This window comes from Lonchura striata, chromosome 8 (genome assembly GCF_050655825.1).
Source record: "Lonchura striata isolate lonStrDom1 chromosome 8, ASM5065582v1, whole genome shotgun sequence".
Taxonomy (NCBI): domain Eukaryota; kingdom Metazoa; phylum Chordata; class Aves; order Passeriformes; family Estrildidae; genus Lonchura; species Lonchura striata.
The window spans coordinates 23,223,085-23,241,920 of record NC_140710.1 but is presented as its reverse complement, the minus strand read 5'-3'; the positions used below and the strand labels follow the sequence as shown (position 1 = coordinate 23,241,920).

At 36.1% G+C, this 18,836-nt stretch overlaps 1 protein-coding gene across 1 annotated transcript in view; it reads left to right on the top strand.

Annotated features, from left to right (window-relative positions):
- LOC146766776 (uncharacterized) overlaps positions 1-18,836 on the top strand; it is a 372,272-nt gene that overhangs the window by 101,272 nt on the left and 252,164 nt on the right. The window contains exon 3 of the mRNA XM_085586012.1: positions 13,316-13,382. Coding sequence (XP_085442138.1) covers positions 13,316-13,382 — 67 coding nt within the window. The remainder of the gene's footprint in view (positions 1-13,315; positions 13,383-18,836) is intronic.

The window sequence follows — 18,836 nt, the reverse complement described above, 5'->3', positions numbered from 1 at the left end:
AAACTGCAGTCCCTTCAGTGATTTAAGGAAATTATCCCTGTGGGTGCTGAACAGTCTGATAGAAATGAAAATATTCCACATATTAAAATTGCACCTATATATTGTTTTGCAGTTTATATTATTGGATTTTCATTTTATTTTTCTTATGTTTCAGAAGTTCCTTACAACAAGACCAGCTGAGACTTTTCTTTTAAAATAATTACTCTTAATTTTCAATGACAAATACCAATTTGTTGAACACAGAAGGTAGTTTACCATGTTACACATTAATGCACTTTGGGATTGCAGGTTATTCTGAAGGTCATTGCAGAGGTTCTGTGATAGTTATAAATTTAGTTTTCTCTTGAATCATTGGCCACCGTGAGAAAGGAAAAATTAACTTCTGGTTCTCCTGTAAAAAGGAACTTCACTTCCACTTGGTACTGACTGTAGTTGTAATTTTGTTTTTTCTTTTTTTTTTTTTTCCCAAATCAGTTCATGTTTTTGAATCAATGCATATTTGTAGATCACTATGCTGCTTCTGGTGTTGAAAATAACATTCTGTGTTATTTTGTGCTCTAGTGTCAGTGCTTATCTTTCATCTGGCAGTGAATCAGTAGGAGCTGTGCTAGGGTAAGAACACAACTTTATATAAATTACGTGGAAAGTGTCGGTACTTCACTACTTTACTGAGTGACATTTTGAAACACATAAATTTTACAGGAAAATAAAAATATCACTCTGCTTACTCAGCCCAAATCATCTTGCTGGTACTGAATTCTTCCTTCCTTTGCTCTTTGGTCATCTGCAGAAACTCGATCTCTGACACTGCCATTAGACCAGGACTCCTGTGGGATGTTGCCTACCCCCAGTGCCTGCTGAGGAGGGGGAAGGAGACCTGGTGGTGGATCCATTGGCTTCTGCTTGTGCTGCCCAAGCCACTGGAGTGGCCATGGCCTGTGGTGAGGTCACTCCTGGCTTCTGGGTAAGCTTCTATTAGGGAACATCTGAGCCTTTATTAGTAACTACCTATTTGTAATGTGAGTGTAGGAGTTGAGGACTGCACTGAGCTTCAGCATGAATGAATGCTCAGCACTCTAATATTGTCTTTGTTTATGAACAAAAATCAGATTGAGTTATTAATGGATGATAATGATGAACATATCTTCAAGCATCTGTAAATTACAAACTTCCATACTTGAACATTATGTATTTTAATGCTAAAGCAAACACAAAGGTTCCTGACTATTTGAGGTGGGCTGTCACCACTCTCATCATATGCAGATATCTCTACATATCTTATGTCCAGAATGCCCATGCAAAAAATTCTAGCTCAGAATCAATGTAGGAAATTCTATTTTGTGAAATTACCATCTCAAGCTTAATCTTTGATTATTAAAACTTCATTTTACATTTGACTGTTCAGGCTTGAATTAAAAGAAATGTCTGTAATGTTGTTTTGCCAAAAAAAAAAAAAAAAAAAAAAGCCTGGGATATAATTTTAGAAAGATGGGAAGATAATATGTTGAAATAGAAAGTTGGAGGATAATATGTTGAAATAGAAATTTAAGAGTGAGAAGGCATTGAAGTATTGGAAAGTATTGACAAGGCAGACTGTCCACGAGAAGAGAGAGAATTTTAATAGATCATTGAAAGAGCAATGCAAAGCTGAAGGAATGTGAAATTAATTGTAGGTTACTTTATTCCATATGTCTGATAAGTCTGAATTGGCTTCATTTCTTCAGATTCCATGGTTTCATTGAGGAGTTTATGTATGTCTGTTAAAGACATCATAGTTCTGGTTCAAGTAGGGGAAACAGACCTATTTGAAATACCAGTTTGCTGTGGTTTGCCACATCATGACAATTGCCTAGTGAGTAATGCCTTGTGATTGCCTCTCCCTCTTCAGAGGCTGGACTGTGACTGACTCCCATAGAAACTACTTCTCCACAGATAAATGTTTAATTATTATTTGGGATTGTTAAGAATCCCCAGATGAAAGGCGTGGGAAACGAAGAGTGGCAACACGCTGTAGAACGCCATTAATTTACAGTAATTGACATATACAGAGCAATCACTGAATTTTATGAAGCAGTCAATAAGGAGCAAATCGTGCTTATTTGCAGTCACAAGGCTTAAACTGGCTCTCTTGTTGCAGCAGCTGTGATGCCTTTCCTCTGTACAGGGAGCAGAACGTGGTTTCCTGGGACAGGCAAAGGGTCAGACAGTGTCACAGTGCCTTTTTCACAAGGACTTACGTGAGGAGCATCAGAAGTATGCAAAACATTGCCTGTGAGAGTTCTCTTTGATTGCTTCATATTTTCTTGCTTGTATTTGGAGAAGGCATTAACTGATTTAATGCAATGGAGTAAAATGAACTGTTAGAAGGCTGAGGAAGATAGTGGCCAGCTTGTGTTCCTGTCTCTTGGCACTGAACTGTCCCTACATATATTGTAGGGGAAAACCTGACCCCAGTCTGAAGTGGGGCATACAGAGGACTAGAGGCATTTCTTCCTTTTGTAAGTCTGCTGTAGTAAAAATAATTTCTTCCATGATTTTCCATAGGTAATTGCTTAGGTATGCATTTCCTTTTTGTTGTAGAACCCAGAGGTTTTCTCTGGATTTTAGATGCAATTGTTGATTCTATTTCTGTTTGGAAGATCTTCCAGTATTTTACTCTCTGATCATCATAAAGCCAATGTATAAGCTCTTCTTAATTATGAAATAAATCCCAGACAGCAATAGAGACTAATAGTTCAGTACTCTGAGTTGATAAATTGCTCTTTACAATCTTTATAGGAACTATTTTCTATTGCAGCCTGGGGTTTTATGAGCAGAGCTGTGCACATGAGAACATCTCTAACATGGTTTATTTAAACCCAGCAAGCCACAGTGATGAAAACACACCCCAGCCTGGATTAGTCAGTCTGGTGTAACTGAACAGTGCATCACTATTAAGGTTCATAATGGGTTTTGTGAACTCAGTAGCTTCACATCTAAATGAGGTTTTATGGGATTTATGTGTCTTTAATGTTAACTGTTCAAGATTTGTAGATGTTAAAATCAAATTAAAGTGCCGGGCTCAAATGATTTCAGATGTTACAGTGTTGTTATTGGCTTTTCCCATATGTCATCAAAAGAGATAAGCACAGTAATAAATACATGTTTTACAATATGCAAATAGTTAGAAAAACAGAGATTTCAACTTTTCTGTTATTTGAATGGTGTGATTATTTCAGATGTTTTGATAACTGAGGTTATCATGAATACAAAAATTAAAATAATGCACAGTGATTTGTGAAACAAAGAGGGAATAACTACGCTAAATGGGGAAAGTACATGCTCTGTCATCTCATCTGAAATATTGCATTCGTGCACTAACAGGAGTCCTTTGCTGCACTAAACACTGTTGAATCAAAGTGTATTTGTCTGGCTAAATTAGCACATAGCAGTACCTGAGCAATCTAAGAATATTTATCACAGGACCCTGTTTCTGGTGCTGGAGCCTTTCTCTCCATGCTCCTCCTCGAGCACAAGCACTGCAACACCATGTGAGGGGCACCCTGTGCCAGGAGTGCCCAGCACAGCCCAAAGAGAGGATGCTGCACTGCAGGGCCCTTAGAGGACCCTGGAGAGGGGTCACTGGGGGCTGTGATTTGTTCTGTGAATGCTGAAGTGACTGATTTGTATTCTTGTTATCATGTTTACAATAACTGAAATGTTTGCAACCTTCTCCTGAGTATCATGGCAGCTGGGAGAGCCTCAGACTTTCCCTGTGGTGCTGGCTTTGGGCCCTCAGACAGCCAAGGTGCTCTGAAAGGATCAGCTCACAAACGACTGTACTGCCTGCAGGACCAGAATCATAATAGAGGGATGAAAAATCAATGTGTTATTAATTTTTTTAAAAAGCCTAACTTCAAAAAAATTGCACTGAATGAAACAGTCATTAGTACGTATCAATGGTGAGCTGTGCTGCTGCATCATGAGGATTAAATACCATATAAGAGAGTGTCAAGTCTCTACAGTGGATATTATTTGAGGAAATTTTTCCTAAATCATTCAAGTCAATCAGCTTTTATGGATAACTTGAATGCAGTCTGATCAAGCCACAGAATAGATTTATTGTTAGAAATATACTGCTGGTTTGTGACTGAGATTAAGCATTTAGAACTTTCAGGCTATGTTATTTATTTAGCTAAAGCCAAAATGTGAACCAGAGCCATTCACTCTTATGGGTCACAGCCTTTCTTCTCCTTAATACTATTGAAATGATAACTTGAGAGTACTTGCAGTTAATGAGGTAATTACACCACTCTGGGTTTGACCTTGAAGTTTATTGTTCATTTAACAAGAAATGAGAAGCTATGTCTTTGTTGCTGGACAGATTTTGAAAATTTTGAACGTAGGAGCCAATCAAAGCAAACAGATTATGCTGGTGAACTGGACTCTACATTTGCATATGAATAATGTGGCTGAGAGAATCCTGCATGGCCCTGGCTAGGAGTGGCTGCAGCACAGGCATCCACAGGCTGCACTTCACTGACAAGTCTTGACAGAGCAGATTTGCAAGCAGCAAAAGCAATTAGCAGTGCAAGGAAAGGCTAAGAAAACTTTAGTGCATAATGTATTTTCATTTGCTCAATAGGGCCTGGGATATAATTAAAATTCCTCTTCCCTTTTAACCACAGCAACTTTAAAAAAACAAATTTAACAAAAAACCCAGCTTTTCTTGTGAAATAAAAGTGTTCCATTTGTTCTCTTTTCTTTGAAAGAAACATGTTTGAATTCAAGGGCAAACTTCTTTTGCTGTTGTAAAACTGGGTATTTAAAAATATAATTAAAATAAAATCCTAATAATAGATAAAAATAAATTAAAATTTTAATAATTAGCTGTAAGAACATTGGGATAGAATGTCCTCTTGGATGGCACTTGTAGGAACAGTTATTATGGCTATTTGGTTTGGGTTTTTCTGAAGGAGTTTGGATTCTCTGAAACTCCAGGGAATACAAGGACTGTGTGGAATTAGAAGCCAAATTTGTCCTCAGGAAAAGAAATATTAATCACATCTTTTGACACTTCTAGTTGTGATGAACTACTAGTAGTTCTGTTGTCAAAATATTCTGATATACTTTTCTGTAAATTTATTGAAAATATTACACTTTAAACACCCATTTAATTAATATATTAAAATAATTAATTTAATATATCAGTAGATATATTGGCTTGCACACTCTTGAGTAGAGAGATTTTCCATAATTAATGCCATGGTGAGGTTTTCTGCTTGTTTAAATCAACTGTGTTAGTATGAACCGTAGTATTAGAATCTGGGGAAATATGTTATCAGAGATATTATGAGTCAGGAAATTTAGAATTTGGAATCTTTTATGGAACACATTTATGTTTTGCATTATAGCTCCATTTTAAGCACTGTTATCCTTTTCAGGAGATTGTAGGTTCAGGGGCAAGAAGAAAATGTATTTGTACAGTCCAACACACTTGTTAGCACAATTTGCCCTGTTGATAATTCTGTTATTGGAAGCTTGTTGCCCTAGGCCTCCTAGCAGAACATCTCTCCCTTAAATTCATCTGCTTCCTGAATTTATCTACTATGGATTTTTTATAAATTGTGGTCCTGTTCACCATTCAGTCACCCCCTTTTTTTTTTTTAAATTTGTCAATTTTACTCTCCATTTTTCTAGTTATTTCCAGTAAATGTTCCTCTTTATAGAAATAATATAAACCTGGCAAAAATTTCCCTGGCTCACAGTTGGGCCTATTCTAATCTATATTCAGATCTGAATTCTAAATAATTCTGCTGATCCTGAGTCAATACCTAAGCAGAAATAAACTTATGATAAAAGCATTTCTTAGTGATGTCATGAAGCCCAGGAGTTCCATTAAGTGGTACAAAACAGTGAACAGCAGCAAGAAAATCAAGTTGAAAATAGTTGTGTGGTTTAATATTGCAGCCTCTGCCTTTAGTAAAGATACAGAGTATTTAGCAATTCTTGTGGGATTTTAGTCATCCCTGATTCAGTTAAACCATTCTGACAAAAAATAATTAAGCTTCAGTGAATTAAGTACTGTTTTTCCAGTGCTCTGCAGAAGGTTTTAATATTATGATTTTGTTCAGCAGCTTGACAGCAAATAAATATTTCATATATTCTGATATAATTACATATACTTAAGACTCAAAGATTTTAGCATGATGGGACTTTTGATTTTGATTATGTAGCAATTGTTGCTAATGTCTGTAGGGATGGAAATAAAAAGTCAGAGAAAAATAGAATTCTTATTTCAGTACTGACTGGAGTAGCTTTTGGAGTTTGTGATGGAGGAATTGTTTGTAATTTTTATGTCTTGTAGCTTTTATTTGGATGTAATTTCTTCCTGATATCTGCATAAAACAGTCATTTGGAACAGTTTCCTGAGAATATGAATGGAGAAAAAAATGTTTTCTAATGACCTGAAAATTTAAAAAAATTAGCTGCTCTAGTAATAGATCGGATGATGCAAACATTTACACAAATATATATATATTATTGTCTACAATGCTTAGTTTGCTGAAAATGTGATTGTTTTACTTGAGGTATGATCACAACAGTAAACAGAAACTCATCAATAAAATTTTCTAACAACTGTTTCTATCAAAGATGCAAAATCTGCCATGAGAAATGATAAATACAGGGGGACCAGGATACCTGCTCTCCACAGGAGACAGAATAGCTCACTGGAGGTTATTTAGTGTGATTTATCACATATAAGAAATTATTCAAATCTGATGCAGCTGATGGAGCAAACGCAGCATGGCAGAGAATGTTGTTTCCTGTCCTTTGCCCACAGGCGTTATAATGACTTGGAGTTAATATCAGTGAGTACTCCAGCCTCAAAACTACTGAAACTTGTGCCATCATTTGTGTTGTAAATTTTTATTGACATAAAACATCAACTCGGATGCATTTGGTTTGCCAATGACACAGAATTTTTATTCCAATTTCATCAGATAAGTAGATTTTTGATCCAAGTGGAGTTCTTTCCTAGATCAAACAAAAGGCATCATCAATTTTAACCCAGCGTGAAGGAAGATATTTTGAGTTAAAGAACGATGTGATAGTTGGGCATTTAATATTTGCAATGTGAGTTTCAGATCCTTGACTGTGCTAGAGGCTCAGGGGGCCAAAGCCACTTTAGTTTTTGTGTTTGGGCATTTGAAACTTCCAGAACCATCTCAGAGCTTTTGCAGTGGCTGTACTGGGGAGCTGGACTGAGCCATATTCACAGAGAAGGGGCAAGCCTGATGAGTAGCAAAACCAGATTTTTTGGCTGTTTTAACAAATTCGATGGAATCGATGTGCCCATAGGATCAAGTTTGTTAATTTTGATCTCTCACTTAGTAAGTCTTCAGCTGAAAAGGTTCAGACTCAGAAGATCTTTTCAGATTCAAAAGATTTTGACTTACACACCAAATCTTGGCTGCCAATGTTTTATATGAAATTAGCATCAAGATGTACTTTTGATTGTTTTTTAAAGTTAGGTTTTTTAAAATTTAAAAATCTGTTCTTAGTTGGATAATCTTTCTTATAATAGTATCTGGAAGGTAGAACATTTTTTGAAAGTTTAATTTTACTTTGTTCCTTAGACTCTTTTTGTTGGCCTATACAGCATTTTGGGAATGATTTTTAAGTTATGTGTCAATTTAAAATGTATTTAATGCTTAAATGTATTAAAATGCTTCAGAAATTAGTTGAGAAAGCCTACTACTGTTATCAATATCACTAATTGACAGCCTTGCAATTAAGTCAGTACAAGTTTGTCATGGAAATGATGCATCTCAGAGGAAATCTCTTTCTCTGGTATTGACTGGCATTTGCATGCTGGCAGCTGGGAACCAGGCACAGAACAGGTTTTTGTTCATTACTTCATGAATTACAAGCATAATGATAAATGCTTTTTGAAGCATTAATTTTCCTGTGACATCCTGGGTGTTGGAGAGAATTTTGTGCTAACTTTCTAATAAGGATTTTCTTCTTGACCACATCCACATATAGTTGGAAGAATTTTATAGGTAATATTCCTAGTCTGCTGTATAATTGTGTATATAATGAGAAGTTAGCTTTTACAATGCAAAATTAACACACGAAACGTTTTCATATAAAATCCTGACAGACACTGGCCAGGATTAGTTTATTGATATATCCAAAATGTCTTCTGTGATCAGGAAGCTAAAGAGAGTGAAAGCTGTGCTTCAGTACTTGTTTCAGTGTATTCTCATGTATTTCATGTTATATAAATTCCTTATAAAAATTACTGGTTTTAAGGAGAAGTCATCTCATAAGGAAAATACTACATTCTGTCATTGCTTTCTCCATCTAAGCCTAGTTTTCAGTATTCTGATTTTAGTCCATATTCATTAGATGGTCTAAGACAGGTGCAATTAAGTTCCTGGGTTTTGGGTTTTGGTTTCTTTTAGTCTTTTAACTTTTGCTTTTAACTTTACCAGAGCATTTTGTTTACCCAGACTGCAGCTGCCCCTGTCAAGGCAGATAATAGGCTAGCAAGCAGAGTGGCTCCTGCTGTTGGATTTGTACTGCTGAGAACATGATGTGTCCTTTTCCCTTCTGCTAATCTTATTTCTTGGGCCATTCTTGTTCTCTAACTGCTCACTAGGGAAACCTGTACTGTTCATCACGATAAAGAAGTGTTATCTTTTTGTATTCCTGGCCACCTCTGGAATACAGTAAATTCCAAATAAAGAACCAGCAGAAAACTGAAGACATCTGTTATCCTCTAATGACTGGCACCTTGACTTACAGTCTGTCATTCTGAAATGAAAAATATTTCCTTTACCAGCCCACACTTCCATTGAGCCCTATACCCAAGATCTTCAATTCAATCAAATGGGCTTCTGATACAGGGCATTTCTCAAAAGCAAACAAAATATTGCAAATTTTTCATATTTATTATCTACTCAGACTTTATGATCTACTCAGACCTGTTTGCTTTGTAAAATTCCTGCATAAGGTGGGACTTCATTTGGCTTTGTGCTTCAGCAACATGCTTTCTTCAAATCTGGAATAAACTAGGTAGTCTACAGAACAGAAAATCAAGGGGTTTAGAACCTTAGAATTTCCCTAAACTCTTTACATGCTGTTTCTGGAAGTTTTAATACCTGCCACTTGCCATTCTTCCACTGTTCACCCTGAAAGTCCACAGCAAGCCAAATATCTAAAGCTAAATAGCTAAGCTAAAATTATGCAAATATTTTCTTGGGTGATAAGAAGAGGGAAAATAGAATGTCAAATTGATTTTTCCAGTTACTTGTTCTTTCAGGGTTTTTTTAATATGTACATTTTTGTCAGTCTTTACCAACAGTGTCCAGCAGGTGTGTACCTGGAACAGGCCCATCCATTCCACTCATTTCTACTTGGCTTTAGAATCCCATTACAACAGGATCAAGCCTCTGTCGCAAATAAGAAGATAAATTTCTGGAATATAATTTCAGATATTTCTGAAATATCATTTAAATTTATTTATCCCCACGAAAACAAGACGTTATAGGCAATATAATTCATTCAACATAGATTTCCACATGAATTACTAGTGAAAAAGAACAGGTTAGAAACAACTGAGATTTTGTTCACAGCTATTCCATGTATCTTATTATCTGCTCTGGTATTTCAGAAGAACTAACTTATTTCAAGTGCTTTTATGATTTTACTGACTAAATTGTAGAAAAGTGTGCATCATCTATCAAAATCATACTTTTTATTGAGGCTACCATGCTTTTATCAAATATTTGTCCTTGCATGAACATTGAAGAGAATGCAGTGAAAATAATTGCTAAGTTTTTTAATGAGCTGGATTCTCTCTTTTTTTTTTTTTTTGATAAAGCATTTTCCCTTATTGTGTAGCTATTGGGAAAAAAAAAATCAGGTCAACAATGTGTATGATTAAATATGGATTTGGTCGCACATTATTAGATAGTTATTTGGAAAATGTTTTTCTTCTAATGAATAATTCCATTAGCAGCCAAAAAAAACTTTTGGAGAAAGACTCAAAATGTGGATAGATCATAACAGGGTGGAATAGAAAATTACCAGAGATGCACTATTAAAAGTACCTTGCTTGAAGAGGGGAAATTAACCACTGACCTAGGAGAGCAGCTAAGGTTGAAACTACAGCAATGTTTTCACAGAGGAAAATGCTTTTCAGTTTTTCATGATACATTCTCTGAGTCAAAGATTTTGCAGAAAATAATAAAGAAACTGAATAGACAGGCAGGAAAGGCATATGTTCCATGACACTAGACACAGTTCCTAATGGATTGAGAACTAAAATTATCCATAAACCCTTTTCTGCAAAACTCATACTTGAAAGTGCATTTATGTTAAAGTTGAGGTGTCTTTCTTCCCTTGGGTGATGACAGACATCATAAGATTGAGGAGGCGTTTTGCCAAAGCTGGGGGCAGAAAGGTGCTGGTACAAAGGAACTGGTCCAGAGAACAGAGTAAGTCAGGAGTGGATTTGGGGTGGCAGTGCTGAGAGAGATGCTCAGGAGCAGGCAAACACATGTAATCAGTGATGTTTAGGAAAACAAGCAGTCCATAAGGACTGGTTTTAGCAGACTTTATCAAGGTCTGAATCAGAGCTCTCTCAAGAGTTACCCTGGAAAAGAAGAGAGGAGCAGACATTGTTCCCACTTGATGTTGGAGATAAGGCTGGCAGACACAATCTCTCTCCCTGTATGAGCTCATTTCCCTCTATTAGTCACCGAGAACACAAACACATGGGCAAATTTAGCAGGGTTTTTTGCAAGTGTGTTCCTGCTTGTTAAAGTTGAGAATTGTTTTTCCCTTACATACATAATGACTTTTCCAAGGGCTAAAGTACAAATCCAAATTGGATGCACTCTGTAAACTCATCAAGATATTTTGGCAAGAGGCCACCTGGGAGCTGTCCACAGTTACTGGAGTTTCTTCATTTCAGATTCCGCATTAATGCTTCCTGGGTATAGCTCATCTTTGGAAACCCACACTGCATGAGAAAACACAGAATTTTGACAGAAACACATTTTGCTTTTCATCTCAAGGAATTATTTGTAGAATTTCCCTGTCCCCTGTGTGGCATCTCAAAATATCATGATTATTTTGAGTGCTTTTCTGGAATTGTAGCGAAAAAGGACTCTAATTAAGAAAAAGAGTCAAGGAGAGAATATTGATGTACCCATAATGTTCTGGGGCTTATGATAACTTGATTGGGATTTAGGATTAAATATATTTTATTTTGTAACTTTACTACAATCCAATAATATAATATAGTTATATAATTGTTTGCTAGGAAGTGCTCATATATAGTGACTGCTGTTTTTAATTAATTTTATATATTCATATACATGTATATTTTTTTCTTGAGCTTGTGATACTACATTTTATTGTGTTTAAATAGAATCTGATATCTGAGTGCTGCAGATGGTAATGAGCAGTTCATTTATTGTTTGTATTGTGCTATGATTTCAAATCCAGGCCTCTAAACAATAACTGAGTCCAGCTTCAGAGGAGTTTCTCTGTATTCTTAAAAGCTGTTGATATTTTTTTGCAATTTTTGAGTTTCTTTTTGTGCTGCTGTGTGGGTGAGTGTATGTGAGTGGAGGATAAGTTTCTGGGTATTCCAGGGTGTTTTCTCCTGAAATTTGTCTCCAAAACTGAGACACTGTTGTAGGACAATTTTAAGGGAAATAATATAAAGGCTGTTGTTAATTTCGGTAAGAAAATCAATTACAAGAGAAATAAGCAGTTTAGAGGGAAAACATGCTAGATGCTTCAGATTTAAGTGAGTAAACACTTCAAACCCAGATGAAATAGGGAAACCCAAGTATGTCCCAAAATCAAAGCAGCTCCATTTCTGGTAAAGCAGGTGCACTTTTTCTGAAATGGCTCCAGAGCAGCAGCAATCAGTGCTCCAAGCAAACCCAGGAGTTCAGCTCTGCTCTGCTAATTCCAGGAAAGAAACCTGCTGTGCTAAAACCACCTTCAGGTGAAGAACATATTTCTAACCCAAGGCACCAAATGTCTTCTGGGCAATTTGAACAAGGGAAATCTGATTGTCTTTACAGAGTGTATGTGCCAAATAAATGAGTGCTGTCAGCCTTTGCGCCACCAGCCTTCCTTCACAAGCCTTGCCTTATAAATTCTGCTTTGTGTTCAGCTGGGTTGCTATGGAACTACTGCAGGACAAAACAACAAATTTAGAAAATGTAATTATGAGCTACTTCTGGGACCTGAGGTATTGATGGCTTAGTTTTATGGATATTGAAACTAGAAGATAACACCTTGTTTCTATATCTGCTGTGAAGTTCTGATGTTTTTTTCTTTTTGTATAGGCTAACTAATAATTTTAATTTGGACCAGTATGAACTTTCACAGAGTTCACATAATACTAATTTTACTTAATTTGAAAATTCCTGGTTGTTAAAAAAAAAGTCCTTCTTTTCCTCATAGTTTTATCCAAAATTGGGAGAGAAATTGAAAAATACTTTACAATATTATTTAATTCTGTCTTTGGTTAGAATTGTGGCAGACCAAGAATCTCTTATGACAGAAATAATTCTAAATAATTTTTGCTATAAAATAAAGGGCAATGAATTGACAACTCCATTTTAGTCCATATTTAAGTGAAAATGTTACATCTCTATTAGTACTAGTAGTATGCATTGAGATGGGAGTTTTTTAAAAGAGACCAGAACTTCAAAAGGTTTCTTTTTTATTTTGTTGTGATAATTAAAAAAATAAAATATCAGTTTATAGGAAAACCTTTTGTTTCTTTATTTTGTTTGTTAATTTTGTTTCTTTGTTTTGATGGGCCTTTTTTTTGCAGAACACCCTGACTATGAACACAGGACTCCATGTACCTATCTCCCAGCATCAAGTTGTTTCATTTTGTGTGAAAATACAGAGATAAATAAAGGGACAATGCAAAGACTTTAGACTAGAGGATTTAAAAGCTTCTGTTTCTGTTTTCTCAGCATCCTGAAGGACATTATATTCTCATTAACTCTTTCTTTATGTTTTTCTTAGGACTTTGAAGCCCCATTTCTTTGTTAGACTTGTTGGCTGTATTTTTTGGTGAAGGGATGATAAATGGCACCTTGTTGCTCTGTGGTCACCAGTGCCACCAAAAGACATTTTCAAGGGAGGGATGCCACACATTTGAAATTCTTTTTTCTTCTGGATTCTTTTGTCATGCATGCCAAAAGGAGAAATCCCATTCACTGACATGTGATATATTCCAGTCATGATGTTTTGGTAGGTCTAACATAAAATTTTCTGTTGATTTCAGAAAGAGCAGGATAATGCTACGGTGCATTTTTCCCAGCTACAGAAAGAGAAAAGAAGAAAAGACGGAGGTAAGAGAAGAACCAGATATTATAGCTCACACCCACAGGTGATTCTGTTTATATTTTTCTCCTTCAGTCTCACAGAAACACAATTAAGATAAATTTGATGTATTAACTATACTGTAGGCATTCTGAACAGTCTTTTATTTATTTATCCTTACTTTGTTTTAAGTATGCATGTGCTTTTCTGCATGTATGTTTTAGAGCTAGGATTGACAAAAAACTAGCCTCTTCCCTGACTTCTTAAGTTTTATCCATTAGGGACATGTATCTTAAGGCTTACTTCGACATCTTGGACTCAATTAAAATTTAAACATTTAGAAATGGCATTTGGTTCTTCTCCAAATTTTTACTTCCCAAATTTTTAGTCTGGTATGTTCTGCAAAACCACATTTTTTGTTGTTTTTTTTAAATTACTTTTTTCTCTTGGCTTTGAAAATACACAGCACAAATAAAGAAATCCCTGCTGACATTATCTAGGTTAGAAAACTGTGAATTTTCTCAAGACATATTGCACTCTCCCTTATATCTAACATGCTTCATATATTCTCAAAGAGGGCCGACTGGGGGAAAAACACTCTCTTGCTGTAAAAAGTCTGGGGTTCGAGGAAAAAGTAATTCCTCCAATAATTCCTTCTGTGTTTCAACAGCCATGTCTAGAAGAGTGATGAGGGGTGAGTTAGATTTGCAGGGTTATTTCAGAGAGCCAGTGTTTGCCTGTCTGTACTGGTTGTTAGTGTTTGGTTTTTGCCTGGCAGGTGAGATGGGCACATTCAGATTCCACCTGTGCCTGTTTAAGACCCAGCCTAATGCTGTATCAACGAGGCTGCTCTGGGGAAAAACTGCTTTCTCTTTTTCTCCCATGAGGATGCTTCTTCAAAAAAAAGTCTGGAGGTTTTTTTTTGTCTGCAGTTGGTTAGATCACCATTGATCCATGCTTATACCTTGCAGAAAGCGGGGAGGGTGGATGGATCTGCTCATGCTTTGTCCAATATTTGAAGAACTTGCTCCTGTCATGACCTTTTTTACTTTGCATTACTGGGATTCACTAGAAATGCTGCAGGAATATAAGAACCACCTCTATACTTTGTGGCTTTTCACTTGCCTTCTGTAAAATTCTGGTTTACGAACCTGCACATTCCCTAATGAGTTGTATTACAAGTGGAAAGCTCTATTGATGGGAACACTATAAAACAATGTGTGTGTTCTTACAAGAGTCACTATATCCATGAAAAACACTGCAATTCTGTTTTTTTTTTTTTAACAACAGCACTTGAGAAATATTCAGAATCCTTGTGTGAGTGTGTATGCTGAGGTAATATAATGTTCTTTTTTTATTTTAATGTATCTGTTGATTGACTGTGCTCTGGAATTTCACCTGAAGGTTTGCATCTCTCTAATAACACTCTCAGGTTGTAAGAGAGAGGATGCTGGGCTATAGAAAGAAAGAGGTTGGAGAGGTATCTTATTTTTGTTTGTCAAAAGTAATGTACTTAACAGTGGGTAAATGGGTTTTGTGCCTTTGTTTGTGTGCTTTAATACATAGTGAGTAATTGCATCTGGCAAATAGAAGGAGTGCAGTTTTAGGTCTCATAGACATACAGCCTACAGTAAATATTTATCACACAGAACATTTAAAGTTTTGCTGTACTGGTAACAGTGATTTGTGATACTTTTTATTCTCTCCCAAAAATACCCCAAACCATGAACTTGCAAATTATAGTTGGTTTGTTTTTTATTGCAGTATGAGCTGAAAAATATCTTGTTTTCTCTGGAAACTGAGAGCAGTTGCATATCATTGCATGAGGGAATTGTTTTCACATACCAGTCTCTTAGCTATGATATATAATACAGCATTTTACCTAAATCCAGGAGTTGCTAATACTTCTTTTACAGCTCATCTGTCATGTGGTTTATAGTCACATCTGTGAATCACTGGACCACAGCTGTGGCTTGCAAGATCACTTTTCAGTGATTAACAGGTCTTACAGCAAGCTTTTCCATTGCATTTTACAAAATCTGTGGGCTGCTGTAGAAATTTTTTCAGGTGGAGGCAGCACATATATTTGTGCATTACAGAAAGTGTGAAGAATATCACTTACCAAATCTTTGCTTTATTTCAGCGTTCTGAAAATGCACCTCACTTCTTCATCAGTGTACTGTGTCAAGGAATCCTATTACATTAAGTTTGATAAATAAACAGCATTAAAGATTGCACTGGCTGTGTAACAGGCTTGTTTGACAGTGAAAGATTTTTAAATGCCTACTTCACACAGAAAAAAATGAATACAAGCCCGTTTTATGTGCCAAATGACAAACTATAAGGATTAATGGACCTATTTAAATGAATAATTGTCCTCTGTCCTATACCAGCTTATGTAGTACAATAGCTGTATATGCAGCAGCTGGCAACCCTCTTCTAGAGATGTAAAAGATGAGAATAGGTAACTATAAAAAATAATGGTTGAGCCAGGCTGAGTTAAGATTAAGCCTCCACTGAATTCCCAGTGACCTCAGTGGAGTTCAGAGAACTTAATTGGCATCTCAAGGTTTCATTCACCCTCCACCTAACTTTATTTCCAAGTCTTCCATGAATCACTCTACTGAAAAATATCATGTTTTAAAGATCTAAATTAATCCCAGTGAAACAAATGTATAGAAATTTTTCTTTGTTCTGTATAAGATCAGTGATCTGATTCTATTTTTATTTAATAAAGTGGGAATTAATGAGGCCAGCATAGTTAAAACAGAGTTGGTAATACACACTTTGATTTTTATTCTCCACTCCTTCAGCAGCGTGATAGGAATTGCTGCACTAGAATCTATCTCAGGGCAGTGACACAGCAAATAGAGCTGGGTTTAACTAGTTTGGTCACAGATAACTCAGCCACTTGTGGGCAAGTGTTGGTGAGTTTTTCTCTTCTGTTTTGTGTTCTAGGTCTCTCAGTCACAACATGAGTTCTGCTTAATATATTTTATAGCATGGCCTTTAAAATAGAATGCTTTTTTGTGTGCGTGACTGCAGTTATTTTTACCAAAGAGAATTCACTGATATTTACTAGAACTTGAGGCTTATAGTAGACAAATTTTGGTAGACAAAGTTTCTAACCCTCCCTCAATCACTGCAAAGCTTCCACTATTTCACTTCATATATTGTGAGCTAATGGATTGTTTCAATAATTAATTGCTTTCTACATTAGTTGAGTTAGAGAGTGAGAATGAATTAATAACCTAATGAGACTCCTTGGAATCCACGCCAAAGTCAAGCTGTCACAGAGCAACAGATACAGGTAGTAGAATGTGAGAATGTGAGCTGTGTAAAAGGAACCAGTGAATCTTTCGAAGTGTATGTCTATTTTTAGCTCACTAATGAAATCAGTGTTTTCTTAGGGTTTAATTCAAAATCCAATGCAAATGATGTAAGAATTTCCAGATTTAGGTAAGGTCACAATCCTACTGTTGTATGCAATCCCCAAAACTCTGCTTTCTTCTTGGCTTCACTTATATAAAGTAAAACTCTCATAAGCACATTTAGTATCTCTAAAAATGCTTTCAAATGCAACTTCCTGAGAAGAGCTGTAAAACCTAAAGTAAAGAATGACAATGAATGGCCAGTGAGCCTGTGATGCCCTTACAGAATATCTTTCCTATCATTGAAAAGCATCTTTTCATTCTTTGAGGTCTTTTGGCAACAACAGCAAAGACAACTAGAAAATAATCTTCAGATAACATGTCCCTGAGGCAATACTGAGAGTGGCTGCAGAAAGAAATGAAATAGCTTTCTTAAAATGTTTTGTTTCAAAACCATACTTATTACTCTGTGCTGTGTGGAGCAGACACAGGACCTGCAAACAGCACAGGCTCTTTCATCCATCTCCCTGCTATTGCCCTTTCAGGTTTGCAAGGATTGATGAGACAGTGATATTGTAGCCCTTCCAAGCCTTTTCTGTGGATTTGTTAACCTGCTGAAAACACACACTTTTATTCAGAGACAAAGCTGAACTTCTTCCTGTTTGCTTTGCACAGCCCAATATTCTCACCTGTTCTTTTTGTCTGGTTTCGTTATTTCATTCTAGCAGGTTTCCATGTGCTATAGGGAAGTCTGTCTTTTTCTTATCCTTACAAAGTGCACCCACATTCCTGCTGGGTTTTTGTCCCTCTTGAAAAAAAGAAAAACAGAAAACCAAAACAGTTCCTAAAGGATTTCCTGACTGAAATTATGGAAGGCTGTGAACAGTTATGTTGTGGGGTCACAAGAGGCAGATACAAAGGATACTCTAATAAAGATTTATGTGAGCTTGCAAGGGTTTCTCTTCCTAAGTGTTACTTGCTCTGTTTATGCTCTATCAGAGTGGGGAAAAGAATGCCCTGGTGTTACGGCAGGTTGTGCTGTTCATTTTAGCACAAGCTGTGTTGTTTGAGCAGACACGTTGTGGTAAGCAATAGTGGTTTTCAGTGCTTGTAAGAGACAGGGATTTTTTTTTTTTTTCTTAGAGCCTTGCCATATAATTTCAAATTCTCTTTTCTAAGGCACAGAAATAGCATTGGGGGATTTTGTATTTACTGTGTTTTACAGAGTTTAGTGTAACATGAAACTTTTCCTTTATATGAGCTCTCTGGATAAAGAAGATTCTTCTGATCTGGTTAACTTGGTAAAATTGCATCACTGTTGGCAGCACTAATTCCCTGGGCCTTTCAGGTTGTTTACATTTAATCATGATCCTGTCTTAATTCATGATTCTAACCTGATCTAAGAAAATTAGTGAATAAATAAAACGGAAAATGCTGTCCTTATGCAATTTGACAGATGCAGACAAATAGTTCTGTTACATAAGAGCTTGAAGTTATTGCTTATATCAGTTTTCAGAATTAGAATTACCCCTAGATATTAGCTGATAACCTTCTATGGGTGTCTTGATCTGTCACAAACCTGTAGCAGCTATGTATCATTTTTTTTATGGAGACAGAATTGATGGAAAAATATCAATATCTATTCAGTCAGGTCTGGAGAGGAAAAAATTAATCACTAAACTCCTCATGCTCTCTAGTTTTCCTGTTATTTTGATGATGGTAGACCCAAAAGACAGATAGCTGGCAAATTCATTGGCTTTCTTCAAGGAGTGAGGTGTTGCTTGATGTGAATTGGAGTAGAAAAATAAAGTCATGTGAGAAGGTAACAAATTGAAGTTTTACAGAATGTGCATTAGAAGACCCATATTTATGGGTATTGGAATGCTAGGAGTGTGATTGAAGCAGTAAAGGCCTGTGGTTTGTGACAGTTGTCTTTTTATTAAACTAAAATGCAAATTTTTCAATTAGTGGGAAGAAAATGCAGGAATGAGTTGGTAGTTTATAAACTGAAAACTTTCAAGGTTGTGTTCAAATCAATGCTTACAACAGATACAGCAATGCAGCCTAGCCAAAATTAATAACATGAATAGATCATGGTACTGAAAGTTATGT